This window comes from Oxyura jamaicensis, chromosome 6 (genome assembly GCF_011077185.1).
Source record: "Oxyura jamaicensis isolate SHBP4307 breed ruddy duck chromosome 6, BPBGC_Ojam_1.0, whole genome shotgun sequence".
In the NCBI taxonomy this organism is placed as follows: Eukaryota; Metazoa; Chordata; class Aves; order Anseriformes; family Anatidae; genus Oxyura; species Oxyura jamaicensis.
Window position 1 is genome coordinate 12,000,861 of NC_048898.1, and position 26,758 is coordinate 12,027,618.

Below are 26,758 nucleotides of genomic sequence, written 5' to 3' on the forward strand. Positions count from 1 at the left end.
AAATGCCTTCCAGAATAAGGACAATTTCATGATCGAAGAATGATGAGAGAGGAGGATTACTTCGTTCATGCTGTCAACGGGGTGGTCCAATTTTTCTTTTCAAAAGTCAAGTGTTTTCTGTAAAAGACAGAACACCTTTCTTCCCTTTATGTAAATAAAGAGCAAAATATTGTGCTCCACATACTGTAAATGAAAATTTATGAGCAAGCAGACTCTTCATAGAGAAATTAATTTTATATAGGAAATCTTTTCCATCATTGTTAATTCTTGCACCGTGGAGGAGCCTGCCGTAAATGTCTTATTTGTTCAGTTGAACAATGGCTTTTAGATCCCAATATAAGAGATATTTTAAAGCCATGTGAAAACAAACACAAAATAATAAAGCACTAAATTTAAACATTAAAACAAACAAAAACTATGAATAACAGTAAGAACATGAACATCACTCATCCAGACATCAAAAATAACAGTTCATGTCCCCAGAGGTGAAAAGACAGCTAGGTGCCTCTGTAACACACACACCAGGGCAAAGCAGCAAGATCAAAGCCCAAACTCCTGCCAGGCTGCTCTGTTAAGCACCTCCATGGGAAAATCTGATTTCTTTTAATATGCCCATGCAATTGTAGTCAGCACACAGATAGCATCTTGAACAAGCCTTTTAACTCAGATACTTCAGCCCATTCTTCTGTGTTTATGGCCTTTAAAACCCTGGAACACATGACAGACATTATTAACTGGAGGCTGCTACAATTAGGTAGATTTGGAAGGGTACAGAGGTGAGGGGGGAAGAGAAAAACAAAGAACACCAAGAAATGACTTCACTTCTGGCTACTTGTATTTTAAACAGTTGAGACCTACGAAAAGCACTACAGAGAAAGATACTCAAAATAAACATGGAATCCAAGAGTACTTCTTTATGAAGACTCTGCTGTACAGCACAATCCTAATCTACAAAGCTCCCTGTGGGGTTTCCATATCCTCTGTACCAAGATAATGCAATGCACAGTGGGACACTATGCTGCATGGCAGTGCACCACTAATGGAGTGACTGTCAGGTGCCTCAGCTGTGCCAAGCAAGTGGTACTGCCACGGATTTGTTGTGCATTTAGCATTAATTGTACTGGTAAGTGTACTTTGAAACATATCAATCAGAAATCCCATGGATTTTGTGATTTTTCAGAAACCTTACTTGCAATAGTGTGCGTGCAGAGAGATGGCTAGTCCTTCGCTTACTCAAAAACTGTGGGCTCATACCTCAAGTTCTGCTTTAAAAAGAACATTAGAAAAAGTTTTAAAAGGTCCAGCCTCAAATGATACTGAAAAGAAATCTGAACGTTTTAAGAAATGTACTTCAAGAGTACGTATGGAGACAAAAGAACAGAGTAAGAACAAACCAGTTGTAATATTAAACCAATTTGCTTTAGGTGGCAGAACTAATACAATTCTTTTAAAGCAGTCCAATTTGTAAAGATAAGGTGATATATTGGGGTTGAAGGAGATGTAGGGAAAAATTAGTTTATCTAGTAATTTTAGTTACAGGAGTATTATTTGCTTATTAACTTGCGTATGCCGTAATGTGAACAGCATTATTACCTGCTAAGTGCATAAAACATCATCATCCCATTCCCCCTATATTGGACATGCCATTACCAAACGATCAGGTTTCCCTATGCACATCTGGATTTTTCAGCCTAAAATTTGTAATTTCACTCTCTCCTCTTCTAATTTCAGACTCTCCCACACTAATTCAAACACCAAGAATTCAGCAGCTTCGTAGGCAGAGCAGGCATACGCTGTCCTTTTCCTCAGCTCTTATATTGTGACCTCTCCCTTCTTCATGCCCAATCTTTTTGTTGCCTTAGAAAAAGAAGTAGACCTATTTCAACTCTGTCATTGCTACTGTTCCGCTTTAAAAACTCTAAACATATAAACACCTGCCAGAAGAATGGATACTCTCTGATGTGCAGGACTGATGATGTTCAGTCTGGACACACTGAAAATACCAAATACACTGTTTTTCACCATCCTATGCAGCCAGCAGTCAAGGCTTTCTCTGCAGAGAAAGGGAGATTTACAAGTTTCAGAAAAGGCATCACTAAGAAATAATGCTTCTAGACATGAAAACTTAAGAAGTAGTTTTAGCAATTTCAACTTAGCTCTAGAGGACAGCCGTTTTTGTATTCATGAGCTTTCTCAAGCATAGCTTTGTATTTTCAATCTCTCTGTGACCTTTATAGCTTTATTGACCTCATGATAAGTAAAGAGTTTTGGACAGAGAGATGAAAGGCAGATAAAAACAGCACCTATGCAAATAAATATGACAATGGAACAATGATCCCTTAGGGACTTTTCCCCCTCTGTAGACTACATGGCACCTGCAGATTAAATCGCTTCATGGGACTATGCATGTAATAAATACCAGATCATTCCAAGTCTTTGGTATGTTTTCAAATCACAGTCCAACTATATTTACCTCACAATAGATACACGTACCTTCCAGATCTTCTGTTTAGTTTTATTTTCTTATCCACAAAGTTCCTCTCCAGCATTACCTGTATCACACACGGACCGTCAGCCATGGTATTAGCTTTCTGGAGACTTTGAAGAAGTCTCCTGAGAGGTCATTACCATCTTTATCTATGCTTTACGATGATCTGGTTGATTAACTGTGGGGTCACCCTCCATCATTTTGAAAACATAAACCTCCCCAGACTCTGAGTCTTCCACTCTGTGAGGGAAACCATACATTTGTCACTGATGCACTATGGATGTGAATTCTACCAAACGAAGAAGAAAGGAGGAACACACAACATACTTTTAACTGCAGAAGTCTGGCAGTCTGTAGTGCTGGCTGAACCAGAAGGGACTGTGCCAACACAGACGATGTAGTTAGGATTTCCCCTCTGTTTTTCTAACATCACCTTCAACGTTTCCTACTCCACACATTACAGGCAAAGAAAAACGCTGAAATGCCTATGCATACGTAGCTGCTCTCAAGGGATGCTGAAAATCACTCTGATGTCCTCCAGAGGGGCTGGGTTCTGTTTAAAGCTTACCAAGGACTGTCCAGGAAGATTGGCTGATGATCTGTGCCCAGCTGATTGCTTTGCTCAGACACATGATTTGGGTTCTTATATTAGCAACAAATCCACTTAGCTTGAACTAAGTTTCAAGTTTGGCATGTGTCAGAGTCACCGTATAATCAATAACCAAAGAATCCCATTGAGCCTGCAACAGCAGTTTGATGATTCACCAACCGTGCGTCACAGCCCTATGGACTTTGCTCTCAGACATGATTCTTACTTCACACCATGACTTGCTTTTCCTTTAGAGGCACCAAATGATTCTGCATGGGAGCTGATCTTGCTTACACAACACAAGCAGGCAACACAACACTTCTTTCCACCCCCATCAGGCAGATCAGCCCCTGCTTTCAGATATATCCGCGAGCAGCGCAGGGGCAGGAGCTCCCCGAGCTGCAGCTAGCGTGCTGTCCTGCCACCACCTTGCCTGAGGAGCATCTGCCTTCTTCCTCTGGCACTGCAGGTTGGGGCCAATATTGGGGAAAAAATCAAATGACCACAGAATTTGCTCCACTCAAAAACTCTGACATTACATACGCATTTTTCACACAGTTAAGGGAAAACAATCACCTCTATTTTTGAAAGAGCGTTTCTTACTTCTGTTCTCAATGTTGCTGGACTGCAATGCCAGTCTAACCTTCCTCCAGCTTACAGCAATGCCCATCCTAAGAACCTGATACTGATTTATCTAAATTGGGTAACATTTTAAATCAGAATTTAAAAACAATTTCCTGTCCGATAAAGAATGCCAAAGGTCATAACAGAATGGAGAAAAGAAGTATACACAATTTTGGTTCTAATAAAAATCTACCCTAAGTCTTTGCTTTTGCTCTCAGACAGTACGACAGTGACAGCTCCAGTTCCTTGTTGCTGTTTTTTGGTTTTGAGTCAGAGTTATTGTAGTTACTGCTAATTAATTGAAACAAACACACTTGGCTGTAATACTAGGAGACCTTTAAAGCAAAATCCCTTTCTGCTTGCAGCACTATCTGGCTTTTCAAGGACCACTAGGACCACTCCAACATTCCCAGTGGGAGGCAGCAACTGTTATAAATTTCCAACAATTTACATCTCCCAGTCTCATTTCAGACCAGCGGTGAGTCATTTTTCACACTGAGAACTTAGAGGTCTCTCTGGTTCTCTGTCTTAATTGAAATTGCTTCCGTAGTAAATACACTAAATAATTTCATTTGTTTTTCCTATGATGGAAAGACAATATCTTCCAGAGTGAGCAAGATTAACGTCATTTGGGCCTGACCAGACAATCATAGGGGAGACTATCACACAAGAAGCAAATACCCTGCTTTGTACGCAGATGTTCACTCTTCAATTTATATCCTCAGGAGCAGCCCCCGTTCATCCTTCTATTATTGAGTTCAAAGCCAAGTCAGTAATATTTGCCTTTAAAAATATTTAAATTTATGTTTCCTGTGAGAGATCTCTTTAGAAGATGCACATTTTAAACCAGTTTGTGAACCCCAAACTGAGGATCAGCATGCACGACTGCAAGTTGCAATCTACAAAGCCCTGAACAGGGCTCTGGGAAATGACAACATAGGCAGTCAGGAGATATATAAAATCCGTTAAGTTTTTCTGTCCACTAAAAATGAGTAACCCCAGCATACTTGGAATGCAGATATTTCTGAAAGAAATAAGGAATATATTGAACGAGGCTGCACTTACTCATTAGTTTGATCACATTTCACAGAAGCTAGGTTTCTGTATGAAATACTAGTACTTTGCTAGTACTTTACTAGTACTTTAAGTTTTGCTTAAAGTACAGAAGCCTGAGAGTGAACCTTTAAAATCAAGAAGATAGAGAAGAAAAAAACTCCTATGTTTTTTGTGCACAAAAGATGCATATTCACAACAACAACGCATAGGTACAACAGAGATACTTACTACACAGGCAGGTAAGACTCAAAAGAGATTTGCTTATGACTGCACAACGTCCAGGCACCTTCTCACTTGATAATTTTTTCCTTCCACTACATTAAGAAATGCTTTGAGCCCAGGTCCCCGTAACACCTGTGTCTACAGAGGCATCTTAGAGGGCCAGAGACATGTTCACTATTACAGACTTGTTTCTTGGACTTCACATCTAGACTTTGATAAAAGCCTGGATTAAGTTACAGAAATGCGATTCAGAACAACCAAGTTTCTAATTTCAGATCCCCACCATTTGGGTTGTATTATTGTTAAGCTACTGAACTTCACGACAATTTTTTTTGAGTGACATCTCATTTCTTCCATGTATTCCTCAAGTCAGGTGTTACCGGTAACTGCTACAAAACATGACTGAGCATGTACAGATGTGTCAAGAATAACTGAGGAAAAAGTGGATTTATTAGGATATTGAAAAAGAAAGTTCACAATGACAAACAAATACCCTTGCAATTTTAATCAGATAATCAAAAAAAAAGAGAATATTTACCTCAGCATTTGGAAAACCTGCAGACAAAACCCAATTTGACTTTTTTTTTTTTAACATAATTAAAAACTGAAATAAGTTGAGACAAAAATAATCCATAAAATGGAACTGATCTAGAAGCTTTATCAAACATGAACATTCCAACCTTTATTGAATTGCTCAGAAAAAGAGCAAACGTTGTAAGGAACAATACCGCATTTGTTTGAGGAACATATTACTTAATAAGCACTCTTCAGATCCCTTCTCTGTTATTCTACGGTCTTTCTCCTTCAATTCCCTCTCATGAAGAGGCACGACGACTAATACAAATCAGAGCAATCTAAAACAATGAATCCTTACGATTTGTTGATTATTCTTATACTGATACTTAGATGAACACATTTTATCACATAGAACTTATTTAAATATCTTGCTATCAGCATACAGGTGTAACAGGTGTATTCGAACGTGAGCATTACAAAGGATGAAAAGCTACAACACTTGTTCAGTCAGACTTCACAACAGTATGGAAGTTTCTCAGTGTCAGGAGAAACACTGCATACAACATCTTGTCTATTAACCAGCGTGTTTCATAATAAAACTGTCCTTTCTGGAGTATTAGGAGCAAGAGCTCTTAAGAGGCTGCCTGCATGCTGCAGACCAACTGGCAGGAAGTAGGAACGGATCTGGAATTTTGACCCCTGCAATGGCAATTTTATTTAGGGATAGAATTGGCTGTTCTGGAGCCAGCCTGATGATCTGATCTGTTCATACAGTTCATGCTTTTGATCATTCAGTCGACCAGCAGCACAAAGCTACCAGCACCCACGGAAACTGCTATTCTCATAGCTGGACTGGTCAGGAACTTCTCTGAATGCCTTCAAGACACACAGCCTGATAAAAGCCCTGGCAGAGAGGTACATTTGGATGCACTGCAACTCAAAAAGGACCACACTCAGGACTGCTTGCTGTAAACTGAGGAAAAGGTAAGTTTGTGAGAGGCAAATGCCATTCTGAGGACTTAGCTTTCTGCTTTCCTATGAATGCACGTATGTTTTCAGAGCTGCCTTCCTTCTTACTTTGTTTGCGACTTAGCTCATGCTCAGAAGGACAGACACATTACCCCAAACAGCACCAAAAAATGAAAGATCAAAATTCACACAGAGACCAACCTCTAGTTTGAATATACCCCCAAATACTCAGTTGCTCTGAGCACATATGGGGACCCTTCAGCAGAAGACAGAAAACAGCAGTAGAAATCAACACAAATCTTGTGTGGAGAATGCCAGTTCCAATCCAAGTGAAAGTGTGTTGTGCTCACCAGGAAAAGATGCTTCTCAGGAGCCACACAATGAGCTAATTCACTATACACTTCAAATCCCCAGCAAAGTGAGCGTTCAGGGAGACTTACAAGCCTCATGAAAATCCCAAGCACAGAATAAGAAAACAACAGAGCTATCTTGTTGCTATAGTTGAGTCTCTGCAATTTTCCTAAGTGCTACAATAAAGGCATTAGCACAGAAACATTCCAGCCCAGTGACAGAGTTTTACTGCTACATCTCTCAAAAGTCAAAATTAGTACCATGGTAACAAGGACCTGTCAAACGGCAAAAAGAACAGGCCAGATAAAGCACCTGATATTTTGGCTAGACAGAAAAAAAGTGGTGGCAGCTCAGTCATGCAACCTCATTTATAAACACGCGCCAAGTGCACAACAGTGACTGCCAAAAATGAGTTTCTGTTCCAGCAAAATAATATCCATTGCCAATCTATTGATAATGATAATCTGCCCCACGTAAGGTAGTGTTTCTTCTGTATGGAATGGAGACCAAATGCTTCAACAGCAGACGCTTGAGAGAAAGGAAAAACTGAACAGCTGAGTTTAAGTTCTAGAGGGGAGAGCATCTCTCATTCTGCAGGCTCTTCAGATGCTCCATTTTGAGATGCTTGAGAACTGCTGCCACACGCCAAGCCAACCAGAGAGAGGCTCGAGATACAGGGTATAATTTTCCAGACTGCAGCTCTTTTAGAGACCTGAGTTGCTCTGATTAAACTCATAGGTGAGACAGATTTGCAGAGTCTAGGATGGGGTCCCTTTTTCTGCAGTCACTGAAAATGGGGCTGTCACAGACTACAGGCAAATTAATGCTGCTCACCACTTACCAATGCTAACTGTGCTTCCTTTTGGTCAAGGGAAGTTGCCAACTTGCACAATTCAGATATAGTATATATACTATAAATCTTTAGGAAAGAGACTCTTAGTTGCAATACAGATATGGCTTGCCAACATATCTTCCAGACAGAATTATTTATCTCTATGATAACAAAGCCTAAGTGTCCCAGCTGTAACCATGGCTCCACTGCACTAAGATATTCACCTACAGGGGAAGAGGTATTCTCTGCCCTGCATAATATTGAGTTTAATTAAACCAGACAAATAGAAGTGGCCAGAAGGTGTATTATTATCCTTGCTTCAAAGCTATAGAAGTACAAAACAGCGCAACAGTCAAGGGCACACAGTGAGAATTTGTGCTAAGAGCTGGGAAGTAAACCCAGAGATCACCTGAAATGTAGTCAGTTTCTGCATCAAAAGCAGTTTCAAAAGGTAACAGCTACAAGAAAGTGCTGCCTTTATTCTAATGAAGAATGTCAAGTGGACAGTTTTAGGACACTAATGCTAAGGGCCCCTGGATAAGATAGCTGCACGGAAATGTAGCAAGAATTAAGGAACACACAAATAAAAGAGATTCTTATAACTCAGCTTCGAACTACATCAAGTACATTATAAAGTCCTTTCCTCTGCTCCCTCCCATTCCACTGTCATTCTAATGGAAAGCCTACTCCAAATCCAACTGCCAATCCAGTTTTTCAGAATTTCAGTAATTTATTCATTTTACACCTATATATTTTTGTGACAACACCATCCTGTAGCTTTACATCTCTTCTTGTTCTAAGCTCTTTATTTGTTAGTATTTACATACAACTCATAACCCTGCTCAGCTTTCATTGCATGAACACCCTAAGCAAAGCTCTTGTACTGTGCTCTCAAAACTGCCTGCACATTCTTATCAGCCACTCTGCTAGATACAGGCACAGTATTTGCATTTCTACACCAGTCGTAAGGGACCATTTTTGACTTGACTGAATTACTGAAAATGTTGGGTGAGGCACGCGACTGACATTTCATGTGCTATTTCTTTCCGAATGCAGGCATGTTGATCATTTGGTCCCTTCAAGCTGGAGGGATGCCATTGGCCTTGGCTGTAGCAATTTCCATTCTATACTTGCAATCCTTTTAGTTGCCTTGCCTCCACGGACAATATGAGCATTATTATTGGAAACTCTGACAAAATGTTCATCCAGCTTTCTGGTCACACATACTCTAGAGATCATCCTTACTTTCTATCTTTTCCTTATTTGTATTGCACACTCTTCTCTCTTTTTCTCGCATTTCTGTAAGTTTGATTTAATAATATGTCAAAATGCACTTAGCTCGACCTATACCATTATTTTGAAACAAGACAGTCAAACATGCCAGGTAACACACCATCATCAGGACATACCTTCGTAGGTCTCACTCTCTTGCCTGGTGCTGCTTTAACATAACCATTTGCCAATACTCTCACACTGCAAATACCTTCGTTAACCCAGGGTCCATTTTACTCTCAGCTTTGGTATCAGACCCACTAAGAACAGCCTGATTACTTCACAGTTATATTACAATGATAAAAGCTAAACAAATAAACTAAGTTTAATGTAAAGTCCTCAAATACCAAAAATTTTTAGTTTATACTTCACATACAATTAAGAGTATTAACAAATATTCTCTTCGAATGTAAAATCTAAGCACAGCAAGCAGAGCCTAAGGGACCAAAAACAAGGCACTATCAAAAAGGGGTTGCTATCTCTGCTATCAAACAGCTCACACTTAGCTACCCATCCAATCTATCAGAGCATTTGTTTGCTGTAGCTTCTCAGTGATTGCTAAAGTACCTTTTCTGCACGGTTCTGCCCTCAGGCTCCTTTCCTCCTCTCTCTTTTACAGAGATACAGAACACTGTCTTTTTCTGACAAAGCTCCCTGTATGATCTCATCCTGTCGTCCCCTTGTCTGGCCTCAGCTTGGCCCCCTGACAAAAGCAGAAGTAGCTACAAGAGAAATGAAGTTCAGTAGCTTGATAAAGTTTTTAATGCTGTTTTCTTGAATTTCAGCACTGAAAATTGTTCCCTTTCAGATTTTTGTTTTAAACATACACTGACTGGTGAATTCTGCTTTACTTAAATAACAGACCTTAAAATAAAGCTACCACCTAACTTAAAATTTCGTACAGGACGGGCAAAAGCAGCAGATACCATGCTCAGAATAGGTTTAGATGCCCAAGCAGGCACTATTCTGAAAGAAAAACTCAGGCAGAGGGCTAGAAAGCCAGGAATACGCAAACACCCATGCACTTGCATACTAAGTGCAACTGAGGTTGCTGTAGTTTGAAAGTAAATGAGCATGCAGCCAACCTGCTGTGCCATTCCCTATAGGTGTCACAACAAGGCAAAGGAATTTGCCTTGGAAGGTTTGGGGAGCAGCTGTCACCAAAAGAGAGACATGTATTTTTAAAGGCTTTGTCATTTGTCTTCAGGGTGGGAAATGCTGTATTTGACCTCCTGCTGAGGCAGCAGCCCAGATGCAGCAGCATGGGCTAGAAGAATAAAAGGAGGCATTGCTATTATTTCAGGTACAAACACCAGAAAGCAGAGACAAAAGGCACAGTCATTAAACCATCATTACTATTTAAAAGCACATATGACAACTTTTTAATATTTTTCATGCCATGCAGGTCTCCAGCCTCAAGGCATTCTCTGAAACAATTCATATTAGCTAATTGTTGACTATCTCAATGGCCAAGTAAAACACAGCAGACAAAAAAAGCACAACATCAAATACCGTCTCAGCAACACTAGACTGTCCTGTTCTGTTTGGGAAGCACTACGGAGCTGACAGCTCTTGGTCTGTTCCCGTGGCTGTGCCACCTGAGAAAGCTTCTGTCCCCCCGGCTCCAGCTGTTCATCTCCCCACATCAGGTGTGCTCTGATCTGCCTTCTGCAGCTCGTGTCATCATTGCCTAACCTCTTCAGCTTATGTGAGGTGGGTTAGCAGGCAGCTACCACTACAGCTTTTTAAGCCAAGTGGCATGAAACCAGGTGGGGCTGACTGCCCGAGCCAGGCGTGTGTGTTTGTGGGCTTGCTGGGCAGCCAGCTGTGCTGCCCTCTGGCTTCTGGCTCCAGCCATGTCCCACCAGGGATAACCAAGACCATCGGGCACAGCCACGGGGACCCTAACTCTCACCTGGGCCCAGCAGATAGAAACAGCCAAACAGATAAGCCCGCCCAGCAAACTCTTGGCTGCCAGTTTCGACCTGGGGTGGTCCCCGTGCTGCACTGAGCAGAGTTGTAAAGCCTGAGAGCCACCACTGACAGGTCACTTGAGGCAATTCCGGCCTCCATGACATCAGTCAACAGGCCTTGTCCTAAGCAGCATAATGGCACTAGCAGTGAGTGGTCCTAAAAAGGGTTTGGTGCAAATATTTTCCCCCGTGTTCACCTACTCTAATTTGGCTTAATTAGAATTTTCTTTTATATTTTTTTTTCTCCTATCATTTCAGTGCATCAGAAACAATGCAACACAAGCTAAAAATATTTCTGGAGCTATCCCTTTGGCAGCATTATATCCCTACTTGGAGGAATGAATTTAAGCCATTGTAAATTCCCCTTAAGCATGGAGGAAAGGAAAAACATTCTTATTCATTAAAAATAATGCCATTTGGTATCTACCTGAGAAAGTCACTGGAAGAAGTGTTGAAGGTGTCTTCAACAGATGTAACAAGAAAAAGAATGAGTTACTCAAATCCATATGCAAGAACCCTTGACAACCTAAGCAAATCGTGAAAGGCAGCTTTCAATGGTACGCACTGTTTAAAAAATAATAAAAAACGCAGTATTTTATTGATAACTGAATAAGGGAGCAGATCCACTGTTGCTTTAGAAATCAGAAAATGTTAATACATTCAGATGTCGAAATTAACACTTTCAGAAAAAAAAATCAAGATAGTCTGAAACAATCTCACATTTGTAATCCTCACCTGTCAGTCTTTCAAGCTGCCCATTCAATGATGGAGCTCTCACAGGTCACATGTGAATGTGACACCCTTAGAGTAGGTGTTATATGTGACATTTCACCAAAATGCATTATGGCGTGCCCCGAGTTTTGACTACTTAATACAGACAAAAAGAGCACTACAAAACATGGTCTGGGTGGGGAACATGATGAAACCCCAGGAACAATTGGTGAAACAAGTATATACATGGTTAACCTAAGGTAGCTGTGAAACCTGATGTGTAAGATCACTGGAAATAAATGACTTGTACATGCATCTGGGAAGTAGGAAGGAAAGCAAATGACTGAAAAGGTTTTTAATACACTGAGAGAAGAACTCATGATTTCATTACAATTTTCCCAGTATTGTATCAATTAACAATAGAAAGACTGAAATCTGTACGGATTGCTAGAGTAATGAGTTGGACAAAAAAAAAATAAGGCAGATATCCCCCCAAATAATTATTTGTATAAATGAAACACTGAAACTGGGCTTTTCTAGGATATGACTGACCAACCAGTGGCTTTCAAGGCTATCTTCTCATGCTTGCTCCAAACAAAAAGGATTATAACATTGATGTCCTACCCTATCAGAGCACCGTAACAGGTAATTGCCATAAAGCACCAGGAAAAAATCTGTTACTTAATATTATCTTAATAGCATTGTTACCTATTCTTGGCTTGAAATTTTATAGTGAATGAACTGACCTACAAGAAACTGTGGTACTTCTTTGCACAGACATATGCCGTCCAGGAATCAAAGTTTCGCAACAGGTATTTCAGACACTTACAGAATTAACATAAAAGATATAGAAAGGCTGACATACAACAGAAAATAAATGGTTTACCAAGATGGAGGGGTCTGAGTATGCTCATTCCCTCCCTAATATTATTGAACATCAGTGTTTCTAGAAGTTACACTTCATCTATAAGATCAAACAGGGCTATGAACAGCACTAGTTGGGAAAAATGTTAATTCCCAAAGCCAATCATCCTCAGAACAGCATACCATTGAAATGCTAAAATCTGCAGCACTGTTACCACAGAACACTTGGTTGTTTTTTGTTTTTAAAAAAGCAATACAGTAGCAAGTAGTATTGATTCAGCATATAACCATCCAAGAAATCACTGATATACCAAAAAAGGTTTTTCCTACCGGCTGATTTTGGAGTGAATTTGTCCCTGTTGGCTGCACATACTGCCAGTAGCCTGTATCCAAGATCCAAGTCAAATCCTTGCTGAGCTGCCACTCGACTAACCACCTGCAGAGGGAAATAAAAAAAGCTTCGTTAAAGGTTACTTGAGCTCTTTACAAAGTTACATTAACCTGCTTATCAGCACTAATGTTAGCCAACTGAATCTGCTGTTGCAATATCCACAGCACAAACGTGATATGAGGCATTGTTCTCCCATAGTTCCCGGTGCAAGCACAGCAAAGAGAACACATGAATCTCTTCTGGTGATCTTGTTATTTGACCATGTGCCAGAAGAAAGGCCAGATAGTTCATTTGAAGTTGGAGGGAAAAAGCTTTTCCAGAAAATAGTGCAGGAGGACCATATGCAAAGATTATACAGAATATATTTCATTATACTTGAGATTTTGTGATGAAAAAATCTCCTAAGTCTCTGTCCCTGGGTCACAAACAGTTCCTGGCCTTGTTCTCAAGAGCACTGCCCACATTCCCTAGGTTAAAATGCCCTCCGCCTCATTGATGTAGTGTTCTCCTCTGCTGTGATCAGTGTCCCAGTTCCTGCATTTCAACAATACAGTATTGCGAAGCCCATTTACTATACTTCTAAAATAAATAGGCCTGTGCCTATTTGACAAACACATAAATACGAAGAGAAGGGTGCTTTTTTGTTGTTGTTTTGTTTTTGTTTTTGCTTTGTTCTTTAATTTCTCCTGGTAAGTGGGAGCTGATCTAGAAGGAATCTAAATTTCTTGTAGGACTAGCTAAACTAGGCAAATGGAAGACTGGGGTCAAGGATGAAAAGTAGTCAACTGTTTCTCCAAGCCAGCAACTCAGCTATCAGCCAAGAATGTATCCTCATAAAAATCTGCATAGTATAAACACAATACTGTGGTCATTCTGGGCAAACTATACTACAGTTATACACAGCAGAGCTTTTATATTGCCTTCTGGCTGCACAGGATGACTTCAGACTCAGACGCATGGATAAAAACATTATTCTTAACACTTCCATTATCACTTTACATTAAACCAGTGGTCAAAGAACTCCAAAGGAAACAAAACACCATTTTCTTGGGTGAAGCAAAACAAAGTCCCAATCCTAAATAGCTTACAATACAACAAAATATCCTTTTCCCACCCCTATTCTGAAAGCTTATTTCTAAATCAATGATAGTGCAATTACCTGTGCACAGCACTGACTTCCCAAAGAAGCAGCAACATAAAACAGTAAGGAACCAAGATATGCGATAACCTACAGATAGCAAATCAATGCAGTATTCTGGCCTACCTACTGAACATTATTACATGAACCTTATTATTCTGAACTTTCTTCCATTATCCACTTTCCCTAATTAACCGTAAAGAATTAGATTTCTCTCTTAAGAAAGAATTATCACGGATAATGTTCCCGGTTAGATTTTTGTTGTTGTTGTTTTTCCTATTAATTTAGAAATTTCAGATTCATCTGAATTTATCAAGTGGGAGTGACTCCTCTTTATCCTTTTTAACCCCCTCAATCTCAAAATAGAGCAGTAGAGCTTCAGGGGAATCAAATGAGCATTCAGGATAATCAATACAACAGTACACAACCAAAGAACATTATTTTATCTCCTGTTTCTCTTTACAATTAAAATTGACTAAGTTGTAGATAGGAAAGAAAAATAATTCGGTAGGAAAGTTGCAGTTATTTCTGATAAATCACAAAGCAGCCAACTTGATAGATCAACCTTTAATCTTTTACACACAACAGTCTGATGGTTCTTGAAATCCTCATTAAGAGGTTGGGTCCAAACTTGCAACAATTAGATAAAAATAAAAACAAAAACAAGGAAAAGAGCAACAGGAGAAAAACAGGGTATTTCACACTTCATGAAAAGTCAGCAATAGGAGGTAAGACTGGTGGTTTTCTGTGAGATCCAAGGGACACTGATGTTTAACTGTTCCTTTTCCTACTTCCAGTATCACCACAGCTCAGCCACTGACAGGTACACGCTAGACAAGGGTACCACACCAGAAGGAAGCAAAGATCCTTTTTTTAAAAAATAAGTCTTGTTAAAGGCTTCTGAGAGCACTGTGCCATTAATGTGTAAACATTATTTAATTTTTTTCAGTCACCATCCTGTACCATCACAAAGCAACTCACCTCAGGCTTAGGCCTGCAAAAATAAAGGAGAAAGGACACTCCCATTTTCTATTTTTAAAGAAGCATATGATCATCAAACTGCCCATTCTGAAACTGATCAGGAATGAAGGTAGATACACCTGCTCTTCAGTGAGAGCACGATAACTTAAAAAAATGCATCATATATGCTTTATATATATCATATATACCATGTATGTGAACATATGCTTAGTTCGTTGTGAAGTGTGCAGCTGTGAATATAGACATACCATCAGCCAGTGGTCAAGTCAGAACTCTGAACTGACATCCTGCTAATTATGCAAAAAAACATCTCTATGATAATATAGGAAATAGAAAAATCATAAACTCCTGAGCCCAGGAAAGCTGATCTATGATTGCAATGTCTTCACTAAAGAGGCTGGAAAGCCTGGGCTAGTTTGGGTCCTAACAGCAGGCCGAGGCCTACACTGTTACACTTTTAGTTCAACGGCAGTTTACTTCTCTGAATTTCCTCTACCAGTCAGAGAAAACACTGTTATGTACCCTGCAATATCTGATGGAAAGCAGAGGCCCCCAGTGTTGACCATAGGTAGCCAAAGGACCATCTGTGCAGGCCCACACGGCATGGGTCAGCAAGCACGGCAAGTGGGTTACCAAAGTGAGAGGAGGCAGAACCTGAATTTTAGTCTAGAGAAGCCAGCCAATGAACTGTTACTTTTTGCTCAAGTTTTTCATCAAAAACGTGCAGGAAAACAAATTAAAAAATCACTTCTGTTAACGGAAATAATTCTAAACTCAAGAGTTTTTCCACAGAAAAAGTAGACTGAAAACCATCCTCCCCTCAAAAGAGTAACAGCAAAATCAGCAACTACCTAATTGTAAACAAACATTTCTAATAACATTTCCATTTTGCAAAAAGAGTTATTTTCCACCCACATTTTTCTTCTACCCAATCCAGTAAGGCTGGAAGAGGCTGCATGAAGCAAACTGCTCTGGCAGCGCTCAGGAGTGCGTACTGGGCCCTGCTACTTCCCAGCCTTCAGATGTTATGTACTGCTCCTCATAGATACAGCAGGCCACTTTTTTTGTCCAGTTTCTTCACAGTCTCAAAAGTTTTTGCATTAATTGTATTTTAAAGTCCTCCTATCAACTGTAACAGCTGAAGACTTACTTTTATTTTAAGACTTATTTTATTAAAAAACAAATGCAAGTTGAACAGAGCAGTTTGTACACCCTGCAAAGATCATGTTGCAGGTTGCCCACCGGTGCAGAGAGACATTGCCTCATTTCTTACACTGCTCACTGGGTACTGAGAAAGCCTTCCTCCTGTGAACCTGCACGCCAGGGACTTCCTATCCTTTTAAATATTAAAACACTGGGATTCTCAGAAACAAGATGACAAATGCGTCATAGGAATATGATCCAGAAAATGCAAAGAATCAACTAGAAACCAGTTGGTAAATTTAATATATTCCGTTCAGCAGACCCTGATGATATTTACCTTAGAGTGCCTCAAAGGAACCAGCCTGGGCAAACCTTGTAACTGCTAATGATTATCTTCAGGAATTCATTCAAGGCAGAGGCCTTGGAAGCACATCAAATGTCTGTTTTTGAGACGGTGAAAAGGTGAACCTTAGAAATTACAGTTACCCAGACTGATAACAAAATAAATTACTAAACCAATATTATGCGAGTAATACAGAAAATCATCATGAATCCATCAGCACAGTGCAGTTTTATTCTCTGACAAGTTAACTGGCCTTGTAAATGTAAGGAAAGCAGTAGATGACATGTATCTTAACTCTACCATGCCTTTTGACATTGCCCTACAAGACACTGTCATAACTGATGAACATAGCCTAGATGACGTTAGTATAAACTTTACTCAGATTATTGATTAATAGTCCTCTGTCAAATCATAACTTGTCCTGGATACAGGCCATTTCTATGTATTCAGTTTTGACTTTGACAATGAAACTGGGTAACTAGCAAAACTTCAGATGATGACATACAGAGGAGTCTGCAAACACTTAAGAGAGCAGGGTGAGAGTTTAAAATAATCTTGATAAGCTATAAAAGTGTTCCAAAAATTAAACACGTATGAAATATTATAAATGGATAGAGAAATCAGATGCCCAAACAGAAAATTAAGCATAACTGGTTAGGCAGAAATACTGAAGACAGGAATTTGGAGGTTAACAGCAAGTATATGGTTTTGAAAGTAAAGCTCTAAAAAAGGTATCAATAACTTCATTTTAATCTAAGAAGAGAAAATTGGCAGAAGATACGAGGTTAGGCTTCAAATACATAGAAAGCTTTCTTATAGGTGATGTGAATCAACTGTCCCTTATGTATACAAAATATGTAACTTGAATTAATCTGCTCAATGTACACATGACTGGGATAAATATTGGAAATTTTTTGAGATGTTAAAGACCCTCAAACAATGGAACAGTCTGTCAATCTCTCCGGAGTTTGGGAGTGGGGCAATTTATACTAGACTACACAGTACCTTTAAGACATCCAGTGTGTCATAGGAATATGATTCAGAAAATGTAAAGAACTGATTAGAAGACCATTGGTAAAGTTAATAAATTCTAGTCAGTAGACCCTGATGAAATTTACCTTAGGGAAAAAGAATGGACACTATGTCCCCTTAAGTCCTTCCCAAGCCAAATCTCAGAAATTGCTGACATCTATTGCTGACTGGAGCCACCCAACTCTGCTTGAACCCTACCTACCCCAGGAACACTCCCAAGTTTGAAAACTTCTGTGATTTAGATCCTAACTCAGGTAACAGTACTCTGATCAGGCAGGATTGAATCAACATGGTTTCAATTATCCATTCAATGTTATGGTTAAGTGATCCGATACCCACTTGCAAACATACTTGGGCTTTCTCTAACTGCAAATTCCAGTTCAGCACACGGGCAAAAATTCAGACAACACACAGGTGGCACTGGGTGCTCAAACATGACTTCATTTTGCAATGCTGTAAGCATGCATCTTAGTTGGCCTAAGCACACATGCTATGAAATTCAGTTGAAATTCAGTAGCACATTAAAGAAAAAAAAAGCATTTGCCAATGATACCACTGTCCGGAACTGGGATACACACTCAGTAATCCTCTATGTTATTTTACAGCCTCATTTCCCAACATATTTCCCGATTTATACTAGCAACACACCTAGCTTTTATTTTAATGGTGGTACAGTACTGATGACTATTTCAAGTTATGTCTTTAAAGTAACATACCTTATTTGCAAGCAAACTTTAATCTAATAGTAACCACCAATAAGAAAATCTGATTTCTAAAAACCTTTCGGATCTTTAATCTGCACAGTACTGCATTCATACCTGACATTTCATACTCACCACGCGTGACTCAGCTCTGCAGAGTTCCAGATAGGATGACTCTCAGAGTCACTGATAGGATGAGCAAAATTATTAGAGTTAAATTTTAATAATGGAAAAAGCAGAGAAATTCAGCTACCCACTTCTTTCTCCTCTGCTAAATTTAACTCCAATACTTTGTTTTTATTGTTTCTGTTTTTTCCCTTTTGCAAGACTAAGGAGCTACACCATGGCAAGCTCCCCTCCCTGCCCTTCTTGTCATCACACCATGAAGTACTGGAACAATGTAGCTCTTAACCTAACAGGCCTGTTAATCAAGAGGGTTATATGGCTGCTTATTACAAAACTCCCTTCCCATTATGTTGCACTTTCAAAGAATCTCTTAACTAGCAGCAGTCAAGAGCACCCCCCCCTGCTGGCATCAGAATGAATTTTTCCAATTCAATTTGCTGGCTGCTCAAAACTAAAAATGCCAGCTGATTGCTAGTTCAGACAGCTCTGTGTTCAGCCACTTGTGCATACTTGAAATTATCTGAATGCAGTTTGAAGACTACAGCAGAAATTTTGTAATTAGAATTCTGCAATGTAGATGGTAATTTTTCCCCCTCGGTAACACACAGAGATCAGATAAACAGGAAGCAAATTGAAGAATTTTGCAACATGAATGGTGATCTGCTTCAAACAGAAAAAAGGGAAAGGAGGAAGGTATCTTTGTGATCTGCAGTCGATGAGACTCTTACATTCTAGTTACAGAAGAGCTGTCTCAACAATACAGACAATCAAAGCAGGTGAGTGAACTTACACATCGTCAGCCAGTTTCTGGCTTGTGATGCTTGGAAACAGACATTAAGTAGGTTCTGCTAGTGTAAAAGACCCTATTCAAACTGGGGGTTTCTTAAATTGATTTCCCATTGCATTAGATGGATAAGGACTGTATTTTCAAAATAAAATGAACTACTATACCTGCTGTCTACTTCATCACTTCCTGAAAAAGTGAAGCAGACCATGCAGAATAAGGATACCTCCTCCTCTCCTGTGTGTGTCCCCAGCAAGCATAAGCATAGAAGAGAAGGTTCCCATACTTAATCACCTCCATCTGAGATTTTCTCCCAGAGGAAAAAATGCGAAGATTTCAACTTTAATAAAGCCAGCTGATCACTGTGTCACTGCAACACCATTGCCACCTGAGTCCTGGCAGGTTTTGAACAACGATATGGATGAAACATACAGTCATCACACAAAGAAAGTGATGCAGAAATACAAAAAGCATTTTACTTTTGACAGCAACACATTTCAAAAAAAATGCTTTAAAGCTGTAAAATAACCCCTGCCTTGACTAACAAAATCAAGTTTAAAAAGAGGGCTTTAGGATGTCATGAGGTCATATGACAGCAAGTAACAATGAGTTATTTGGTAGCATTATGAGCTGCTCTGGGGAGGAGCGTTCTGTGCCTGCTGACTGTACAGCATGTACACAGCCCCAAAGTGCTGTGATGCAATGCAAACACAAAAACGTGTGCTGAACAAATGCATGGAGAGAGGATGATGGAAACAAGCTTTCTTCCACGTGAACTTACTGCTCTAGTCTTGGGATATAATGACCAAACGCAACATTTCTAAGGCTCTAATGGGCAGCTGCATCCTGCTGTTTTCTGGGTATAGATGTGCCGAACCAACTCTTCCATCTGCAATTACTATAACTCAGATCTTAACCTGATTTGAAAACTGACTTTTGATGTCACATGCTGATTTTTAATTATATGCTTTCTGCATTAAGCAGAATGAACCCAGCCAGGTGTGAAGTCAATGTAGCAGCAGATACCTTGTGAACATGAGCTTCACTTTGTTGTTTTTGCTGTCTGAGGCATCCTGTTATGGAAACTTGACGTTATTCAAAGATATGGCTCTTGTCCCATTTGTTTTTAAATGAATTGTTTAATTACATATTGTCTGAGCTAAAAAAGTATTTCTGTATCATGAAACTGACAGCAGCTTTTTTGCTCTTAAAATGACCTGAAAAATCTCAACAGTCTGGAGTCCAGGATTTTCTGAGGAGAAATGCAATTAAAAATGGTATTGTGTCATGTATCACGATCACTAAAAATGAACCTATAGGAGATAGTTCCACCCATAATGTTTTTTCAGCAATTTTCTTCAGTATTACAGACACCTAGTAAGAGCTACAAGCAATACAGAGAATTTCATTTAGAACTGCGATCTTCAGACAGAGTACAGCTAGGACTGCAGCTTTGGGTGTACTTTTTCTCTAAATTTAAAGAGGAAATAGTTCTTAAACAAACATGCATGAATCTCTCACATCTGATTACTAGGGTAGACCCAGCATTCAGAGATGAAATCTTGACCAGTAAGATAGCTGGGAGAATAAATACATTTTTAATGAAAGACCAAGCGTTGCTTTCTGTGGGCAAACTGGGGTAGGAATTGCCATCTTGCAGATGAAAAGAGGCCCTAGGTCTTAACCGTGGTGCTCAGACACCCCATTTTTCACAAGAGAAGCTCTATTACATTCAGTGCTTTGGCCAACAGCCAACTCAGGTAAGCACATCCTGGTTTCCTAAATTCTTCCTACTGCCCAAAACTGTCCTGGTGTTAGGATTTCATTTGACCTACCCCATAGGTACAGTCACAGAGTAAGTACACACAGCTGTGCTTCTCTTCCCCCTTTCATTTCCTTTTCAGGCACACTGCTGCAGAGCCCTAAAGAACGATGAACTCCGTGCATTGTAACGCTGAAGCACAGTGAGAGACCAAAGCAGGGCCTTTATTGTCCTTCCCTGAAAGCAGCTGAAGACAAGTCTGTAAATCTGTCCATTTTGCTCTCAGCTGTCCCCTGGCTTCCATTTTTACTGCAGCGCAGACACAAAAGGTAGCCATGCCCTCGGTGGGATCATTTACATGTTAAACTGTTCAGCATGAGCAGACCTATGGGACGAGACTAGAGTGGATCTGCAAAAAGGCAGAAAAGAGTGAGACAACCTCGTCCAGCCAAACCAGGCTTCTTTTTCTAACTGCTGTGTAGTAATATAAGCTATTTCTTTTAAACAAAAGTAAGGTATTGCGATATTCAGCAGGTTTTCAAATAAAAATAGTCCCATTCCTAAACTTATTAATAATACTAGTCTTATCATGAAAGAATCTCATCCCAGAGTGCTTTTTAAACTATGAACACTAGAATCAGAAACTGTTGTGCAAAGTGAAGGCGATTCTACAGCTCCCTCTAACACTATGCAAGAGCCAGTCACATACAAAAAATCATATCCATTGCAATTTCAGTAATTTCAGAATGCGGGATTTCAATGATCATTTGATCACTTTTTTTTTTTTTTTTTTTTTTTTTTTTGGCCTATGGACAGTTTTCTTTGTTTTCAAAATAACTGCTCTTGAAAAATAACACTCAGCTTTCCTTGGCAAGTTAGAAAGGAGTTTATTGTCCCTGAGAAAGGACATAATTTGTTTACATGTGCTCCATCAAAGCTGCTAAAGGCGATTTTTCTGCAGCCTGTAACTGGCAGGAAACAAAACACATTCAAAGCTCACCCCTCCCTCCTTGATTTTTTATTTATCTGTTTAAATGTTTCTGTTTGTTTCATAAACTTGTATTACCTGCTCACTTCAGTGCTTTTCTATACCAGGTGAACATAAAAAGGTAAGCTCTTAAATTAGCATCCATCGGACCTGTTTGAACATAATGGCGATGAACGCACAATCACACTTCATTTTTTCTTACAAGGGTCTCAGCTTTTGAGGCTTAGTTCAAGAAAATATAATGTATTTTTATAACGTTAAGATGCCATAGGTTTACCCATGTGCCCTAAACCTTTCCTCTGTAACTGTTTGCACTTCAGAGAAGTGTTCCGTTTTTTTCTTAGACCTTGACAGCATCAGTGTCAGTTCTTGAAATAACAAGCTGACGTTACTTCACCTTTAAAAGAATAATCATTAAAAGGTTTCTGCATAACAAATGCAGAGTATTTAACTAGCTAAACAAAGCCTGTTAGCAGGCCTTAACAGACAGCTGTCTGGTAAATTTTCAGCTGCCATACCAAATCCCGAGTTTGTTTTTGAGATATGAATACCCACACCTATTATCCTGCATAGATTGTCACTGGAGCCTAGAAATAGCAAGTTTAACCCCAGTAGTATCATGTACTGATACACAAACAATAATTATCTACTGCTCATAGTCAGTATGTATACTGTGCACATCTGTCACACACAAAAAGAAAAAAGAACACTGGACGTGCGTTGATGTTGCACGTGCTCTCTGTTTCGCACATGCTCTCTGTTTAGCTAACTCATGAAATCTTCCAGTCACTAAGATTTCCCTCAGTGCTAGCATTAAAAAGTAAGCACAGGAAACCTTCTGTGACAGCCTATCGTAGATGTTATTATCAAAAGAAGCAATTCCGTAAGTGACACTGGAGGCTTTACTGCTGATGCCCCAGCAGAATATTTCTAAGACCATTCTTCTGCATCCATTCAGGTTCTGTTAGACTGGCAACACGGATAAAAACATACTGTTGTTATGAAGTGAATCAGACATTACCAAGAGTGCAGACAAGATGATGGTGCATAGAACAAACAACAAACAGAATTACTTCTTAAGAACCACTCCTTAGATTAAAGCACCTTTTCTTTTTATTAATACGATTAATTCTACTTGGTTAATTTTTGCAAAAACATCGTAGAAAAGACTTGACTGAGGCAAAGAATCTGTTATACCTGCAGAGCTCCCATTAAAATGGCTATTCATAATACAACAGATGTGTTTTGATGCTCTGTCATTACATCTGATGCATTTAAACTTTGATGTGTGTGAATGGTTGGTTTGTTCATTCCTGAGACAGCTTGCCCTTCTGCAGCCATGACATTAATATATTTCAACTTGGATTAGGATATACTGTGTTACCCTCTAGTAGGATATGTTTTCATATCCTTGGAAGGTTCCAGGAACAGTTTAGTGTAGTACGTTTTCCCTGGTCAGAGAACTAGCAGAATAAAGTGTCACAAGAGAAAAAATTCCTTCTGTACACTAAAGAGGAGGAGCTTTATAAGCAATCATCTTTAGTATTTACAGCTTTTCAGAAATAAATGCACGTGCCCTTAGGAATCCATGGAACTCAAATGTTATAATGATGGTAGAGACTACTTGTTTTAAAAAGCATATCCCAAAAGTATGGGAGTTTTAAAGGAATCTGTTTTTGAAGGTCATTTCAAATACTGGCAAAATAAAACAATAATCCTGCTCTAGTGGTTGAATATACTTTCATACGGATTTTTCATTTGTCTTTTCTTTAAGCATAATCTTCACAAAGAAAAACACTGATAAACTTTGTCAGTACTACTAAAAATTGGCTCTTAGTAGTACAGAATATCCCACTAAGCAAACTAACATTAAATTTACTCATGATATTCCAGTATTTCAGGTGCCCTTCTTTTATTACCTATTTTTTAAAAAAAATTCTGCATAATTGCCCTGTAAACAGACTTACGCTTTTTTACATTTTTAACATTTTTATTAAATATAGATAAACAAATTTTCCAGTAAGACAAGTAAACAAGGAGCCTTAACATTCACCCTTGATACACGTGGAAGAAAACTGTTTTAAAAGAGGCTATATATAAAGCAAGCTCAGATAGAATGTTTTTTTAAAAAAGGAGACCTTGCCTACTGTACTGCTATGTCTTAGGAAAAACCAGGAATTATCACACTCCTGGGTTGTAGCAGTTTAAGAAACAATATTTAATGGGAAGTAGGAAGAAGTATATACACTGTGAGAAATGAAAGAATACCTTGATTAGAGTAATTTTACAATTACAAACAAGAAACTATTATATTCCTTACCATTTATATGCATTCTACATATCCTCTGTATTTATCATCTAACACAAAACAAGCCAACAGGTTAAGTTCCTGTGTTTTTCCTTGCTAGGAATATAATGAAATTACGTGATATGATAAAGATGATACTGCCAGTCAGTTCCTACACTGCAGGTAGTGCTTTATTCTGTAGCAAGCTTGGGAAAGGGGGGGATTTCAGGCCACCCAGTTCATAGTTCAGGGAGGACTATGAAGCAAAGCAATACACGCTGTTCAAATGCTAACAGTCCTTAGACAATAAGGATTGTTTTGTTTTTTTCTTTCCTGCTTGTCAGGGGAAAAAAAAAAAAAAAAAAAAGTATTTTCATTTCCATGTATTCTGCTAACAAGATAATGTGTGTTTTCTCTCACTGTTTTTCAGGGAGCATTTCCTTCTCTCTTTCCTTTTGCTCTGTGAGGACAGTGAATCACTAGCAGTCAGACCTTATTTTGACCCTGCACTTGGGCAGGACTGCAGGTCTGCTTATGTAGAAAGAAAAGATTTAAACAGCAAGGACGTCGCAGGTAAGATTTACAGTGTTCTAGCATAGGTCTGCGGAGAAATACTGTGTTTGGGTTGCCTAAGCATGCTTGAGTTGGATGTCTCCTTTCCTGAACGCTAACCTCAGAATGCTAGCTAACTTTCCAGAAAGTATAAATAAAATGCATTTACAGTCACACAGCACAACCATCGCATTTATTCACGGTTGAGGTTATACATCAAAGGTAATTTTCACTTCACACACAATCATTAAATATCATATATTTGGACTCTACTAACATTTCTTATTTTCTTTGTTTCTGTTTTTCTGTTTGGAAGAATGATATACGCCTTCTTATATCATTGGATTTATTCTAACTTTTTGGCATAGAAATCTGAGGGATGCTATACACTTGAGCACACTAAGATGGAGCCATTCCTTAACATTTGGATTTCTGCAACTAAACCTCGGTCTCATTGTCTGTTTTATACACATCACTTACAGACTGCATGAGAATAATCCATACGCTTTCACTCCTTCCCAGCAGGAACAAAGATGGTCTCTCAGTTAATGATTTTAAAATTTCTGACTGCTTGATAACTATTTATGTGTATCATCTTGTTCTGCAAATTGCAGTGAAGCTTTTGAACACTCCTAGTCCAGACAGAATTTAATTCCTCTGAAGTCTTGACTCTACATAATAATTTTGGACTGGAACCCACAGCTGAATGCATGGGAAATAAAACATTCCCCCCCCCCAAAAAAAAAAAGTTGTTGTGTACAAAAAATACATTTTCTGTACATTATAATAAAGTTGCTTTAGGAGCTACAAAAGTCTTAGTAAGGAATGAACGGAAGGAAAAGCAAGAAAATCAACAAAACTGTTAAAATTACTATGTCAGGATTAGACCTGCAGTCAAGTTATGCAACAAACCAAACCCAACAGGCAGAAGCACTGTTCAGCTGGAGGTTCAGCATGCTGAAGATAGAAGACATGTAACCCTCCCAACCCACCAAAAATTAAGCCATGGAAAATAAAAACCTGAGAAGTCTGTTAAAGAAGATAACTTGGTTATCAATCTCAAACCATGAACATGAATAGTGTACGTAAATGTCAAGTAACCTAGCTTGTGCTAGGTATTCTGTAATTTATTCCCCCCCCCCCCCCCATTTTTTTGATTTAACTTCTTGCTACTGAATTTTGCTTCCTGTGCAGTAAGAGATCAAACAAGCAGTTGTTAGGGGCTGCCTTCATGTGTTTAAGAGAAAAGGGGGGAAAACCACAAAACGCAGGCACTGAAAATCAAGTTCCCTCGGCCACAACGTACGGTCTAAACCAGAGGATAAGAACCGCTGCCACAGGGGGAACGGACATACCGTCAAACAACCCATCAGGCTCTGCTCAAATGGTCTCTGGAAGGCTCTGGGGTCACCACACCAGTCCAGGAGCTCCGTAGCTGCATTATGGAAGTTTGCAGGGTTCTGTAAGTGCTGACAAGGGAAGATGGAGCAACACAGTAAATAATATACGTAAGTGCTAACATTCAGTTTTCCACATCACATTAATGCAAAGTTTGAAAACCAGAAACTGCATACATTTTGGAAACTAAACCAAAAATTGCATAGAGAATATAGAAAAACCTACTTTAATTCATTCTCATCAATACTGATGAAGGTTTCCTAAATTTTCTGATACAAACTTGTCAGTTAGGCATGAGGAATACCAGAGCTCCTCTGAATTTCTTCCTCCAGAGCATTATTTCTCACATCTGCAAACTGTAAATGGATGCTGCTTGGACACCAAAACTAAGTCCAAATTCAGGGAAGTTCCAGTTTTGCATTCAAAGTTCTTGCCTTGGTCTTGCAGCCATGCCTTCCAATACTCGTGTTTCGTCTTTGTCTGCCAGCCAGAAGGCAAACATGACAGTCTCAGAAAATACCAGTGACAGAGCAAAGTGCACACACTATACTGATCCCTTCTAGGCATTTTGGATTCTGTTTATCATGATGTATCGTAATGAGCATTGGAAGGACCAACTCTGGGATGACAAAAACAGGAATTGTTCTTGACTGAAGTGTGGCTTG

General features: G+C 39.2%; 1 protein-coding gene across 11 annotated transcripts in view; it reads right to left on the reverse strand.

The window, feature by feature from the left end:
* ZMIZ1 (zinc finger MIZ-type containing 1) overlaps nucleotides 1-26,758 on the reverse strand; it is a 346,051-nt gene that overhangs the window by 115,538 nt on the left and 203,755 nt on the right. For 9 of the 11 annotated variants that reach the window (XM_035330680.1, XM_035330686.1, XM_035330677.1 and 6 more), the window contains 2 exons: nucleotides 26,051-26,164; nucleotides 12,798-12,903 (listed from right to left, as the gene is read on the reverse strand). In XM_035330680.1, the coding sequence (XP_035186571.1) occupies nucleotides 12,798-12,903; nucleotides 26,051-26,164 (220 nt within the window). Of the gene's footprint in view, nucleotides 1-2,815; nucleotides 2,934-12,797; nucleotides 12,904-13,233; nucleotides 13,348-26,050; nucleotides 26,165-26,758 lie in introns of those variants that run through there. The other 2 variants (XM_035330682.1, XM_035330679.1) reach the window with 2 other exon arrangements.